General features: G+C 34.4%; 1 protein-coding gene across 1 annotated transcript in view; it reads left to right on the top strand.

Annotated features, from left to right (window-relative positions):
- The window catches only part of LOC148943608 (venom protease-like), a 123,868-nt gene that overhangs the window by 64,600 nt on the left and 43,633 nt on the right, over positions 1 to 15,635 (top strand). Inside the window, exon 3 of the mRNA XM_089101025.1 lies at positions 14,846 to 15,116. Coding sequence (XP_088957151.1) covers positions 14,846 to 15,116 — 271 coding nt within the window. The remainder of the gene's footprint in view (positions 1 to 14,845; positions 15,117 to 15,635) is intronic.

Raw genomic sequence — 15,635 nt, 5'->3', positions numbered from 1 at the left:
AGAGCGTCTAACGGGAACAAGATCATGTGTCTCTTTCTAGGCCAATTAGGGAGTCGGAAACACAAACGGGACAATTCAGCCTTGAGATTTTGTTTATAATGAACACGCTAACAAATGAACATTCAGAAATTACTTTTAGGGGATTATTTGGGCGAAGCAAATTAACCGACATTTTAGGGATTTTTGGTGAAACAGTTTGAGACATTTTAGAGGATGGTTTGGGTTGAAATTCTGTGGTCGCTATAATACACCAGTACACAATATTGGATTAGTGACAGAATTAAGAGCATGAACCATCAATGACTCTAACCACTATGGACCGCAACCTCCAAGGACCAACTCTTCCCAGCCCCCAAAACCCCCTTCCCACCATTCCAGCTTTTTTTGAGGACATTTAGAGGATGATTTGGGGTGAAACTCTGTGGTCTCTATAATACACAAGTACACAATATTGGATTAGTGAGAGAATTATGAGTATGAACTATTAATGATTCTAGAAGAAAAGAACCTAAACCTCTTGGGACTACCTCTCCAAAACCCTCCAAAACATCTTTCCACCAAGCCAACTTTTTTTGAGGACACCCACCCCCAATTTTCATTAAAGATTCCCAAATTAAGAGTTAAAAATGTGCAAGAAAATGGTTGCAGATCGTCAACTTTGACCTCATCTTTCAAGATTTAGACAAGCAGATGGTATGAACATCCAATTCTGTTACTTTTTTACCTAACATTTTCAAATATGGCATTTAGAATGTTACCCCATTTTTAAAAAAATTCCCAACCCACCCCCATCCCCCGGGGCCAAAAAATATTTCCTCATTATAACTATTTCTATTTACGAACCTTAGAGCATCAGCTATTCATGCAAATATCCACCAATAAAATGCAAAATTACAAGAACCAACACTTTAAAATTAAGACACAGCGAAAACGTCCTTTTCCGAACACATTTTTGACCGTTCTAATGAAAATTCTTGGCTAGAAACAACTTGAAGACGTTCACGAAACGTTGAATCTTTCTTTGTTCTCCTTAGACCGGCATGTGAAACAATCTTGCTTATTTCCACCAGAATTGAGTGTATTATTAGCAATATCTAATAATGACAAAAAGTTATATCATTTTCTTAGGAGTGAAACAAAGCTCCTTTCAAATTAGCTAGTGAAAACATTAAACAATGTAGGTGACTTATGAAAACATTAATATTTTTAGGGGGGTTGGGGGTAATTCAAGAGCTCATTGGGTACATTCTTATGTCCTTTTTCTTCAAAACTAGCTAGTGGAAGTTTTACGATCTAAAGATTATTCAGTTTTATTTTTTTGCTCTTTTTAGTTTAATGGAGTTCTTTACATTTCTTCGAAAACTAGGATTTTTTCTTCGGACGCAAACCTTCTATAGTTTTAGAAGCTAACCGTATTTCTACTTTGTTTTAATATTCAGTAAACTGCAAATTTATGCTTTACCTTGGAAAGGCATAGAGCTTTCAAACGCTACTCTCGTCAATTTCTGCTTGCTTTGAGTTTGACTCGGTCATCTATTGTATTTTCTGTTCATTTTGGGTTCAATCTATTTACCAATGCATATTTGTGGAAGTTTTACGATCTATAGATTATTCGGTATTATTTTATTGCTCTTTTTTTGGTTCTTTTTGGTTTAATGGAGTTCTTTACCTTTCTTTGAAAAACGCAAACCTTCTATAGTTTTATAGGCTAACTGTATTTTTACCTTTTTTTAATATTCAGTAAACTGCAAATTTATGCTTTACCTATGAAAGGCATAGAGCTTTCGAGCATTACTCTTGTTAATTTCTGCCTGTTTTTAGTTTCACTCCGTTATCTATTGCATTTTCTTTTCGTTTTCGATTCAATTTTTTTTATCAATGCTGATTTGTGGAAGTTTAACGATCTATAGATTATTTGCTTTAGTTTATTGCTCTCTTTCTTGGTGTAATGGAGATTACTTTTCTTTGAAAAACATGGATTTTGTATTGGAACACAAGCCCCTAAGAGTTTTATAAATCTACTATATTTTTATATTTTTCAATATTCAGTAAACTATGAATGTTAGATTTATGTTTGAAAATTACATAGCTTTCGAGCACTAAACATGTTAATTTATTGCTGTTTTTGGTTTGACTCGGTCATCTATTGTATTTTCTGTTCTCTATTGTGTTCTCTGTTCATCTATTTTGTTCTCTTTTTTTGGTTTAATAGAGTTCTTTACATTTCATTGAAAACTGGGATTTTATCTTAGGACGCTAACCTTCTATAGTTTTAGAGGCTAACTGTATTTTTACTTGGTTTTAATATTCAGTAAACTGCAAATTTATGCTTTACCTTGGAAAGGCATAGAGCTTTCGAGAGCTTTTTTCAGTGCTGATTTGCGAAGGTTTTACGATCTATAGATTATTTGGTTTTATTATATTGCTCTTTTTTTGGTTTAATGGAGTTCTTTAAATTTTTTTCAAGAACTGGGATTTTTTCTTAGGACGCAAACCATATATAGTTTTAGAGCTTAACCGTATTTTTACTTTGTTTTAATATTCAGTAAACTGCAAATTTATGCTTTACCTTGGAAAGGCATAGAGCTTTCGAGAGCTTTTTTCAGTGCTGATTTGCGAAGGTTTTACGATCTATAGATTATTTTGTTTTATTTTATTGCTCTTTTTTTGGTTTAATGGAGTTCTTTAAATTTTTTTCAAGAACTGGGATTTTTTCTTAGGACGCAAACCATATATAGTTTTAGAGGTTAACCATATTTTTACTTTGTTCTAATGTTCAGTAAACTGCAAATTTATGCTTTACCTTGGAAGAGCATAGGGCTTTTGAGAACTAAATTTGTTAATTTCTGCTTGTTTTGAGTTTGAATTGGTTACATTATTTATTTCCAGCTAATTTTGGGTCCAGTCTATTTTTCAATGCTGATTTGCGGAAGTTTTACAGTCAATAGTTTCTTTGATTTTATTTTATTGCTCTTATTCTGGTTTAATGGAGTTTACATTTCTTTAAAAAACTGAGAGCTTTAGTTTAGAGCATTAGTTTAGAGTCTTAGCTTAGAGTTTTAGTTACGAGTTATAGTTTAGTTTTAGTTTAGAGTTTTAGTTTAGAGTTATAGTTTGGTTATAGTTGGAGTTTTTGTTTAGTTTTAGTTAAGAGTTTTAGTTTAGAGTTTTAATTTAAAATTTTAATTAACAGTTTTAATTAAGAGTTTTAGTTTAGATTTTTAGTTTAGAGTTTTAGTTTAGTTTATGTTTAGTTTAGAGTTTTAGTTCAGTTTTAGTTAAGAGTTTTAATTTAGAGCTTTAGTTTAGTTTTAATTTAATTTAGTTTTAGTTTAGTGTTTTTTTTTAATTTGGAGTTTTAGTTAGATTTCTAGTTTAGTTTTATTTTAGAGTTTTATTTAATAGTTTTAGTTTATAGTTTTAGTTTAGTTTTAGTTTAGAGTTTTAGTTTTGTTTTAATTTAGAGTTTCAATTTAGATTTTTAGTTTAGTTTAGTTTTGGTTTAGTTTTAGTTTAGAGTTTAGTTTAGATTTTTAATAAAGAATTTTAGTTTAGCTTTCAGGGAAGGAAAAACATTGAAGATTTAACTAAACCATTGTTTCTCTTCATAACGGAAGTATTTGCTTTCATCAAAGCCATTTGAGAATAGAACACAGCCCTCATAAGGTATATTTGTCTTCAAAGCAACCCTTTTCCGCTTTTGATAATAAAAGGTGTCTTTCGTTTAGAGTGTAAGAGACATAGGTCTAATTTTACCAACCCTCCCCCCTAAATTAAAGACTGCTTTTTAGCCTTATACTATCAAAGTTAAAAACCATTGTTTTCACGCTCCCCTCCAGAGAATATAAAAGAAACTTTATCAAAAGAAAGCTAGAAAAAAGAATAATGGCACTCTTTTCCCACAAGCTCTTTCAAAAGTACCAAAAAAATATGCACTCTAAATGGCATTTAGCACCCGCCTTTTACATAATTTCCATATCTTCAAAATAACTTTTAATTTTGCAAATAATTTGCCCCTTTTTCAGACCCTCTAGAATTATGTGAACCCGTAAGCTTAATCCTCTCCATGTGGTGCTACCACCCTTTTTTTTGTTAATTTCATAACCTGACACGCGCGAAGGTTGTTTACGAAATCACCCTCTCGAGACATAACCACAGACAGTTTTTGTTTAAATTGCAAATGTGAAGATTCTGATGGTTTTAAACGCATCAAGGAGAAAAGACAATTTTGAGTAATAACTTCAATCGAATGAATTAAATGGTAACGAATGGTGGGAGGGGGGAGGAGGTAGGATGGGTTTTACGTAATGGAAAAAAGAGTATATTTGAAACATACTACAAATATTTTATATTTTTTTTGGGGGGGGGGGGGGTATACCCTGAATTTGAATATATTGGAGGGGGTGGAGGACTTCAAAAAATGATTTTATTTGGAAAAAACAAAGAAAATCTACCAAACAGAACTCACATTATATATTTTGTGTTGCTAAAACTTCTAAATCTACACTATTCGATGTTTGTTCCATAATGTCGTGAAACGATGTGTTCCTTTGTTAGCATGTTCATTATAAATAAAATCTCAAGGCCGAATTGCGATGTAAGAGAAACCTTACGTAAATCCATTGACCTTGAAATAGGTGTCAATGATCTTGTCTCGTTCGTGTTTCCGACTCCTATGATTGGCCTAGAAAGAGACATGTGATCTTCTTCCCGTTAGACGCTCTTATCTGACAATGATTTAAAATTCTGTCCGTATCCAATAGGCTTATACACATCAAACAGTCTGAGCAACTAGGAAAACATGGCTAAGCAGCACCATCGTACCATATAACCAACAAACAACATTACCAACAAACCATATAACGATCGACATAAAGAAAAGAACTAAGGAGCAGCACCAAATCGTATAATCATCGAACAATATAACCAACAAACAATATAACCCTCAAACACTCTGATTGGCAATGTTGTAAATCTCGTACAGTATCAATTGGGCTTAGAAACATCAAAAAAGTTGACCAACAAACAGAACAGAACTATGAAATAACATCAAACCATGTAACCATCAAACAATATACAGGTCTAGAAAGAGCTGGGTCTTGTACCGTTAGACTCGATTATAGAAGGCAACAGTGGGGCCCCGTCGCGCTGGCACTGTCATCCCTACTCATGTGTGGCTATTTGTTACTGTGTTGTTACTTTTTTTTTACCACAGGTAATCGTGTCGAAACGGTGGTCATTGAATTTCGAGAGAGAGCTTATTTGAACAGAAATAGGAAATTCTAGTGCCAAATAACAAACAAAAATTGTACCACAGCAAAGTGGTATTTTGTGCTATTTTTAACACGAAACAACCGTGAGATGATCGTAAAGCTGCTGAGTGAAAATTGCCATTGAATTTAGAAGTATGAAAAAGCAGTTTAAAGAGCTTTTTCATCTTACCATATTGCTACATTGGGGTAGACTTTTTTCTAAAGATATAAACAGTTTATGCAAAATTGACGATATTGCTGAATAGACAATTATTTTTATGCTTCGTTTGGGTGATTAGTTTCATTTGAGGCAGCATTGATTTCTGTACGGTGATGTGTAGCTGCATACCAGCTGTTAGAAACGAAGTTTTGTGGATCTTTCCTTGGGTGGGAGTATCCACCCAAACCTGTTGCCTTGGTAGCCTAATTGGCAGTGCTACTCACCTATTAACTCCCTATGATGGAAGACTTTATGGATAACGGCTTTTGAAGCCATATCAAGCCTCTTATTTAGAGGTTTTAGTGGTATGTGATTGATGCTACACTCCCCAATAAGACCTTGTTTGAACATCTGCAGTGATGCCAAAGAAGCTTCAAGAAGCCACTGCAAAAAGCATGAATCTAGATTTTGCAATAGGCCTGATGTAACACTTGTAGAGAAAGTTTGAGAGGGGGGGGTGCTGACAAATATAAATTTTCTAAGTGCTTTTCTTTTGGATTCACTAGTTCTTGTCCAGCTAGGTTCAGTGAATGCTACTCACGTATTTCTGCAAGATTGTTATAAGAACCACCACGAATCCCCGGTGTTTATTTATTTTTTAATATTGAAACGAAAGCACTAGCTCATCAATCGTCCAATAGAAGAAAGAATTAATTATAAATTGAACCAAATGTAATTGTGAGTTTAACCAACTCACTCAACACTGCTTGTAACGTTAGGTATTATGCTTATTTTCAATATCTACCGTAATATTCGACACGTTTTTAGTAATCATTGTTACAGCTCGTATTTCAGTTTTCTCCCTACTTAAAACCCGTGTTTGGCGTAGTTGACGTTATTCAGGATTATTTTATTAGCAAAATGGGACTTAGGGAATATCAGCAGAACTATTTTTACTAGAATTTAAAAGTGGATAATAATATAAATAATGGTACTTACCTTATAACATACCTTTATCACGATGTATACAGCGCACACGCTAAAAAAAAAAAAAAAAAAAAAAAAATTCTTTAAGTTGGCTGAATTGAAAGATGTGATTTTTTGCCACCATTATTGTAGGTCTGCAGTGCCTTTTATGGAACACACATACCTATACTAATGTACTTTGATACTTATTAAGAATCGGGTAAACGCATGAGAAGTGAAGTTTCGTTAATGCTAATGAAATAAAACAAAGTATGATAAAAAAAGATTAATTTAGAAACAAATTTGGGCTATATATTTACACATTAAGGGGGGAGGGTAAAGCGTAGCATATATTAAATACGTAATCTAACCTAACCTAGGTACCTTTTTTTGCCCCTTTAACCCCCCAAAATTAAAGTTGAAATATTTTTCGCAGAGTGAGAAATATCTCACAAGGCAGCAGAAACCTGTTTTTCCTATTGGATCTTTGAGATTCTACATGTGGTTTTTCGCGTGTTTACCGGATTCTTAATAAATACCCGTACTTTACTAACCAAGGTTCACGTCTCTTGGGAGTCCGGTAACCACCTTTCATTAAAAAATTATTCAGCTAGATGAAATCTTATTTTGCTACTGATAGTATTTTGCTTGCTATGCGAAAGTTGCTATTGATAGAACTTGTTATTATGCGTATCAGAATTCATAATGCAGTTGAAAATTTTGTTATTCCATTATTGGTATTTAAATTTGGATGCCCGCCATCCCTAACATTCCTTCAGCACGCGAAAGCCATTATAAATGAAACTCGGGTATTTTTCTAGTAACGAGTTTGCCAGGCTTGATTTGTTTTGTATTAAATTTATCTTTTGCTTTTTTTTAAGATGGGCTTCATACTTCTTAGCCTTAATTTACATAAGAAAAGAGTGATGAGGTTATCAAATCTTGTTGTGATAACGTATAATTGAAAATATTGATGATTTCCAAAGCCTGGTGAGCACCTCAGTAGACCTGCAAATGTGGTTCTTCCTAGGGGCTGCCTGCTTTTGACCGACAGCTATACACTTTTAAGTACCACCTTTCTGCATTACTATCATGGCGCGTTGTTCTACACCATACAATGATACACCACATTCCGCCAGAGTGATCTGTGTTTTGCTGTGCCACACTTTAAACCCTCTCTCCCCACCCACGACGTACCAAAGTCCATGAAGATTGGATAGACACCCCAATCGATTGTGAATACTGAGATTTAACACATTTCTTAAATGATTAAATGAAAAAACTAGTTTTTTAACTGAAAGTAAGGAGCGACATTAAAACATAAACCGAACAGAAATTATTCCGTATATTAAAGGGGCTGTCCCCTCCTCAACACCTCGCTCTTTAAGCTGAAGTTTTTTATTGTTTGAAAAAAAATAGAGTTGTGAGAAAGGGTCAAACTTTAACGTAACGAGCGAGGCGCTGATGAGGGGACAGCCCCTTTCATATACGGAATAATTTCTGTTCGTTTTAAGTTTTAAGGTCGCTCCTTACTTTCAGTTAAAAAACTTGGTTTTTTATTTAATTTTTGAAGGTTTTTGAATTAATTGCAGGTTTTGATTTTGGCTCACCAAACATGAATAATTAAAACAAAATTTGCATATTAATTTTACTTTTATTTGGGTAAATGACTTTCTCAAAAGTTGTTTAATTTTATTTACGAACCTTTTTATTAGTAATAAATATACATAACCTACGGATTAACTTATGTAACGAACTTCAATATTCATATATTTTTAGTAAGTATATTAGGGGTTTCGCCCCCTAGTCAGTACCTCGCTCTTTACGCTAAAGTCTAAATTTTGTTCCAATTCTATAAAAATGACCCTTAATCACAAAGGCCGTTAATTAGAATAAATAGCTCTTATGAAAGTACTAAAAAATCTTTAGCTTAAAGAACGAGGTATTGACTAGGGGGCGAACCCAATCATATACGTAATAACTTCTGTTCTATTTAAGTTTTGATGTTGCTCCTTACTTTCAGTTAAAAAACTTGTTTTTTTTTATTTAATTGCTGATTGTTTTTTTAAATAATGCTGGGAAATCCGGTGCCCCCTTCGTAGCAATGTCCCTTCCCCCATGAAAAGTTTCTCCATGGAAACATCCTCCCACATAACCCCCCCACCACCCCACCCCACCCCCCACTACCAAAAAAATTCCTCCCTGAAAACGTCTGTATAGGCTACTTCCCAATAACAAATACTATATGTAAACATTAGGTAAAGTTCATAACATTCAGCCCTCCCCGGAGACTTTGGGGATTAAGTCATCCTAAAAGACATAGTTATTATATTTTCGACCATGCTGAACAAAATGGCTATCTCAAAAATTTTGATCAGGTGACCTTGGGAAAAAATGAGCGTGGAAGAGGGCCTAGTTGCCCTCTATTTTTTTTTGGTCACTTAAAAAGGGCATTAGAACTTTTAATTTCCGTTCGAATAAGCCCTACCACGATATTCTAGGACCACTGGATCGATACGATCAACCCTGAAAAAAAACAAAGAAATAAACACGCAGCTGTTATCTTTCTTCTGGAAAAATACAGAATTCCACATTTTTGCAGATAGGAGCTTGAAACCTCTACAGTAGTGTTCTTTTATACGCTGAATCTGATGGTGTGATTTTCAATAAGCTTCTATAACTTTTAGGGGGTGTTTCCTTCTTTTTTCGAAAATCAGGCAAATTTTCTCAGGCACGTAATTTTTGATGGGTAGGACTAAACTTGATGAAACTTATATATTTGAAATCTGCATTAAAATCTGACTCTTTTAATGTATCTATTAGTATCAAAATTTCGTTTTTTAGAGTTTCGGTTACTATTGAGCTGGATCACTCCTTACTTACAGTTCGTTTCCACGAACTGTTAGATAAAATAGATTATTGGGCGCCCTGCAGATCTTTTTTATCCTTTGTGCTTCTTAAATTCTACATGGACTTAAACGAAAGATTTTACCAAGTTGGGGCTTCTGGACCCATGCATTCACAACAGCGCATGTAAACGTGTTTCATCATTGCTCAGGATCATTCGAGGATAGTTTTTATTATTTTTACCACATATTGTGTCGTTTCCAATTAGGAATTATCCTGCATATTACAGGCTATTTAAATAAGCTACACGAGCTTATTTATGCTCATTTGCTTCAAAAAATACAATATTCAGCTCAAATATATTGAAAGGCGAACAGTCAATAAAATACTTGTCAATAAAGTACCTACTAGCTATATTTTAGACCTAAAATGTAGCGCTTGAAATATTTCTGCAATTAGATGAGAGTCGTCAAGCTACAGCATCTTTATTACAAGCTTAATCCAAAATTATCGAGTCCCCATGTCAAGCCATTTCAAAGTTGGAAGCATCCTCAATATGACGTGGCCACCACAAGTCCTCCCACTATTTATGCTAAATTTTGACCCCTCCCCCCTGAAATATTACCAGAAAGAATAACAGAAGACCAATGGGAGAAAGTTTTTTTTTACAGCACCTTTAGAATGGAATAGCTTATAGATGCATATTCGCTTCAAACAGTAAAATTTTCAGTTCAATTGTAATTAAAGGCGATGTGCAACTGAAACACTTGCACTTTCCTGATAATGCCCAATAATGTACTTCTTAGATTTTAGCCACTTCTCCCCCCCCCCCTGGGACAGAAAATGGTCCATGACTCTTCTCCCAAATAGTTTGTATGTAACTTTTCACTTCTCTGGATAAATTTATGAAGCCTTAATTGTATCAAACCATTCAAATGCAACTTAAAACATACAACTTAAAATCGTTGTCCAGCATTCAAACAACTTAAATAAGAACAGAACAGACGAAACAAATGAAACTTCGATCGCTTTCTGGCTCTGGTTGAGTCACAGTAATACCATTTTTGCCAAGTTTGCAAAACATACCAAAAATTGGCGCTTTCCTACAGCACGTTTTCTTTAAATAATTGATATATATTTTTTTTCTCAGTGCAGGTCAATTCAAATTGCGGTCGGTTATGGAATCCCCATACCAAGCAATTTCCATTTAGAAATTCTATAGGGTTCTCTGTACCACATACTGTATACCGTATCTGATGCTGTGATAAACTGATAATGAGTCATATGAATTAAGATTTCAACTACTCTTTGACAAGCTTGTACACTGTAATTAAACTTGGGCTTTGGACTCTTGAGGGAGGAGAGGAGAGATAGAGCCAATAATATAAACAAAGGCAAAGCTACAAAGGAAGCAACATCTGATAAAATCTAGGGATTCTATCAACAGAATTATCAAAATCAAGGGTAAGGCAGGAACTGGGGAATGGCCTTTACTTCTGTGCCTATCTTTAAGGTATATAATTGTAACTCTTAAAATAGTTTCGTTACTAAAATAACTTCGGTAGTTCAATAGCACAAAAGAGATAATTACAATTTGGTTTGGTTTATTTTTCTGTCTCGGATTGCTTGCAAAATTTAATTCTTCTTTTATTAATTCCTTCGTCCTTCTTTTATAAGTCAATGGTAAGATTTCTGAACGGTTTGTGCAGAAAACGTTCTATGTCTATCTCCCTATTAAGGATTGAGACGCAGCAATTTACATTTTAAAATTGATGCTATAGAATAAAACAATAACGAGTTTATTGACTTGATCTTATTAGACTTGGTCAAGTGGAACTACTTGCTTAGAAGCTATAATTTCATGGACTTTTCACTTATTGCATAATATTTGAATAAATTGATGATTCCAACAGTGCTTCCATTCCACTGATTTGGAAATAAAGTATTCAAGTGCAAAAAAAGTAGAATTATATTAGGACACAATCCAGACGTAAGTATGTTATCGTGCTTACTATTTGAATAGGAATGTTAACAAAATTGATATTTACGATATATTACCATTTTTCACTTCAGTTTTTTGCAATCCCTAAAAGGCTAGTGGAAAACCCTAAAAGTTTCCCCATTTTCTGATTGCTGTCCAAGCTACAAGTTCAGACTTATTAGGCTGACTTTTAATAGCATTTCTTTAAGACGACTTATTTTGCAACTCAAGACCTTTTACGTGTACCAAAAAATCTTCTTTTGACGTTTAAAAAAATGCTTTGTATTTATCTACTACTTAAGTTTGGTTTTGATTTTAAGATTCCGGGACCAGATCTGAGATTCTGGACCATTTGAATATATTTTACTAATTTGTATTTCTTTGCTATTATTTTTTCCTTCTCTATTGCTACTCTTGCAACACGCTTGTTTTTATTTTAAATGGTACGAAGGATTGGCATGAATGGTTTCCAACCGGTCGCTGTTCCACGGATAATTTTGTTTGACTTTTTTTTATATTGAGTTGTTAATTTGAAGCAAAGTATAGTAGCAAAAATGAATCACTTAAAGCTTGATTTAAGGACAATACCTGCATTTTGATCTTTTGAATTATTCTATTGTAAGTATTGTAGACTGCTACCTGCCTCCCAGTTTTCCATAAAATGACGAATGTAGGCACCCTTTAATTTTTATTCATAAGAATTTAATGAGAATTACCAAATAATAAGATTTAAGAGGAAAGACCAAATACTAAGATTAATACCCGAGTCACTGTTGTCGTCGCCATCCCCATTTGACTAAAAATCCCCGTCGCCTTTCCCAATGACTAAAAAAGCGACGCATTCGGACGCAGTCGCATCGGATTTCACAGACTTCATTTTTTCTTTAAACTTTCGGCCAACGTAGGGGGCCTTTGTGCTTCATCCCATACTTGACAGAAATCGTCGCAGCCAAAGTTACGTTTTTGAGCCCATTCCTTTTTTTCATTTTTTTACTGTTTTCCGAACGCTGAAAGTCTTTCCACAACGACATTTCAGCAGAGAAGTCCAGAAATAAACCGAATGACATGAAGAGCGCTAGTGAACTTTAGCACTCCACTTGGCGTCTAGATGGATGCCACCCAGTTCCAAAAATCAAACAATCAGTCCTTCACCGTTGGTTATTTTGTTTCAAATTTCGCGGGTCTATCCAAGTCCGACAAAAAAAGAACGTTTGTCAATCGCTTTTGCTGAAATTCCACCGTTGTATCCCAAATTCCTATTTCCGTAACAAAAATCCCTAGCACTGGATTCCAACAAACAGGGTTTGCCAGTGAAAAAATCACTTATTTTTAATATTTTATTTTAGCTTAGAAAAGAGTAGAAGCTTTAACAGTTTAATGAGAAGTATAATATGGATATAACAATTTACTAAGAAACAAAGCTAACACAAAATATTTTTTCTGTCTTCCGTCAAAAAACACAAAACAATGGGAAAGAAATAGACATTAAAAGAAATACTTGCTTATATTTGAAGAGGCTGAAACCGCAGCAGACCATTTTGTTTCTTAGAGACGAATTGTTGTTTCTGGAGAATTAGAACGGAATATACATTTTCTCAGTTCATTCGGTGCGGGATCCCAAGTTCCCCTTGCCTTTAGTTTACCATTATCTCTAATGAGTCTCTTTGAATTTTCCTTATTTCAATGGCCTGTGAACTTTTGTTTCCGAGCCTCAGGGGTAACTGCTATCGTTCTAAATCAGTCAAATTAAACCCCAAGAGAAGGATATTTTAAAACTCTTGAAAGCAAGGGTGGCAGAATTATCTTTATATTCCAGCCTTTTTTTCTGGCAGGCTTTAATAGTGCCAGTATGCTCATCAATCTTATGATCCAAAGGCTTCACAGTCTAGCACATAGAGGAGATACCATGACGACAACAAATCTTCAAAATTATACTGTTGAAAAAAAGACTAATTTGACTTTATTTACTAAATTTTAATTACAATTGGGCAAGCTTTTATGAAGTGTCTTTAAAAGCGAAACTTTTCTAGGTAACAGGAACCTATTTTTATTTATGGAAGTGCATATCATCAAAAACCAGCCTTGTGGTCATCATCATGATTTGAAGATAAGAGGGAGGGGTAAAGTTGCAAGAAAAATATTTTTATACGGGCTTCGAATGATGGAAAAAAATTGAGAAAAGTCTTTATAAAAGTAATCCACATAACCAAATAAGTAGAAACCACCTATAACAGTAAGTGTTATAGGTGGTTTCCAGGATTTCCTGGAGGATCCAGGATTTTTTTAGGAGGGGGGAAATAGGTTGAACCGATAAACTTGCGTTAGGAGCAAGTTGAATTGACGCAAACTTGCGTTAGTTTAGTAAATTACACTACTTTAGACTGCGTTAGGAGGGCGCCCCTCGCCCCCTGGATCTGCCACTGTAACAGTTTTACAGTAGAAATCGACCATAAGAACAATGAGTGTGGTTGATGCAAAGTCTGCTATGTTTCAAATGTTTGGAGAAACTACAGTTGAAAAGTCAGACTTTCCCAGCTGTGAAACATTACAACGCCCATGGAGATCTATTCAAAACAGAAGAATAGGCATGCAAATTTTTGGAATTTTTCTTATCCATGTGTATGCCTGTCCTCAAAATTCTTGTATAGTGGGATATTTTCAAATACCCACCAAATGGTCCCAACTTAAAGCCAAATACCTTTTGTATTTTCCCTCTACTGTAAGTGGCTTAGACGGAGCATTCCCGAAGTAATGGGAAATTAAAAAAACTACCACATCTCATTTCAAATAATTGGCGTTGACGGTGTATAAGGAATGTATTGCAAACCTTGTTCACATTTACAAGGAAGGCTTCAGCGGACTAAAACAATATGCAAAGAAGTAACCTTGGCTGAAACATACTATTGGTGATTTGATGTTATTTATATTCTTCCGTCTTAGCTTTATAGGCAACTGGAAGTTGAAAAAAATCCACCTTTTTATGCTATTTTAAGCATTTCCATAAAAAACAGCAGTAACTAAAAAACAAGAACAAAAAAAACATTGTTAGCCACAAATCAAGTGATTGAAAATATCAACTAAAACTCTAAATGGCAGCTAGAACACCCGAAGAAAATATGCAAAGCATTGAATTTTTCTCTAAGTTCTGGTCAATAATTCTTAAGACAAGGCAGGTTTTTCAAAATATTAAAAACAAGTACGTGTAAGATTAATTAAACATCTTTGAATACTCTTTTCATGGAAATGAGATGAACAAAGTTGAAAACGAGGAAATTAAAAATGTACAATATCAGAATTTCTAATAGCTATTGAATTCAGAAATAAAAGCAAGAGTGGGAGAAGAAATGAAAGAGAGGGCAAGGGGAAGAGAGAGAGAAAGAGAAAGAGAGAGGCAGAAAGAGAGAGGGAAAGGGGGAAAGTATAATGGAAAATGGTCTTGATAAAAGCGATCAAAGGTTTTTAATTTTTTTCAAAGGCATGCCATAACAAAATCTCATTCAAATATACACTGCATCTTATTGTTACAGTTTTTATTAAAAGTGTTTGTGTAGAAGGAAAGTCTCTTGGATTTATGAGGGGACTTTCATGCATCTACTTACATTCATTTTAAAAGATCAATAAAATTGTCATATCTTTCAGTACTGTTGTCCAATACCTGGCGCAAGGCCTCAGCAAGTGCCACAAGTGACGATTCAAGCTTCAAGACCTCAACAAAAAATACCGGCAAAACCTCTAGCCTCAAGCACATTAAAACAAATTGATAACGAGGGGTCAAACAAGGATAAAATCACTGAGTCAGTTGGAGGAATACTGAAGATCAAAGCTACGTCACCTTCCGTGAACTCTAAATGGTGTGGCTTGTCTAATGTGACTGATACAAGAATCATTGGAGGAAAAGAGGCTATTGTGGGTATGAGGATTCTTATTAATTTTTTTGAACTGACCTTTAAAATTGGGGGGGGAGGAAATTGTTAACGTTTGGAATTTCTTACGCTTATTCCTTCTGAGAAAGTCTTCGAAAAGAAGAAAATAGTCATTATTTTCCCAAATTGAAATAAGATGAAAAAGAAAGAGCCAAAATTAGTACAAGGACTGTCTTATAAATTGAATTTGAACTTCTAGCTAGGGTAATTGCTATGAATCATAGCTTTCTAAGATCCTTTAGCAACACACATTTCGTTAATCAATTAATACTACTGGTATCTTCAAAGTAATTATGTGTATAAATAGTAGGCAAAGCTCTGCTGCAAGAAGAAAAGGTGACCCATTTGGCTCATGCGCAGGGTCATTACAGCCTTGCTACGCCGCAGTCAAACTCAAAACGAGCAGAAATTAACACCAGTAGGGCTCAAAACCCCTATGCTTTCCCAAGGCCAGAATATAATTTGCACTTTACTGAAAAAATATAAGTATTTTTACTTTTATAACT

This window comes from Artemia sp. Qi Xiang Cuo, chromosome 15, assembly GCF_049724085.1.
Source record: "Artemia sp. Qi Xiang Cuo chromosome 15, ASM4972408v1, whole genome shotgun sequence".
NCBI lineage: Eukaryota > Metazoa > Arthropoda > Branchiopoda > Anostraca > Artemiidae > Artemia > Artemia sp. Qi Xiang Cuo.
This window is presented reverse-complemented; position numbering and strand designations above follow the sequence as displayed.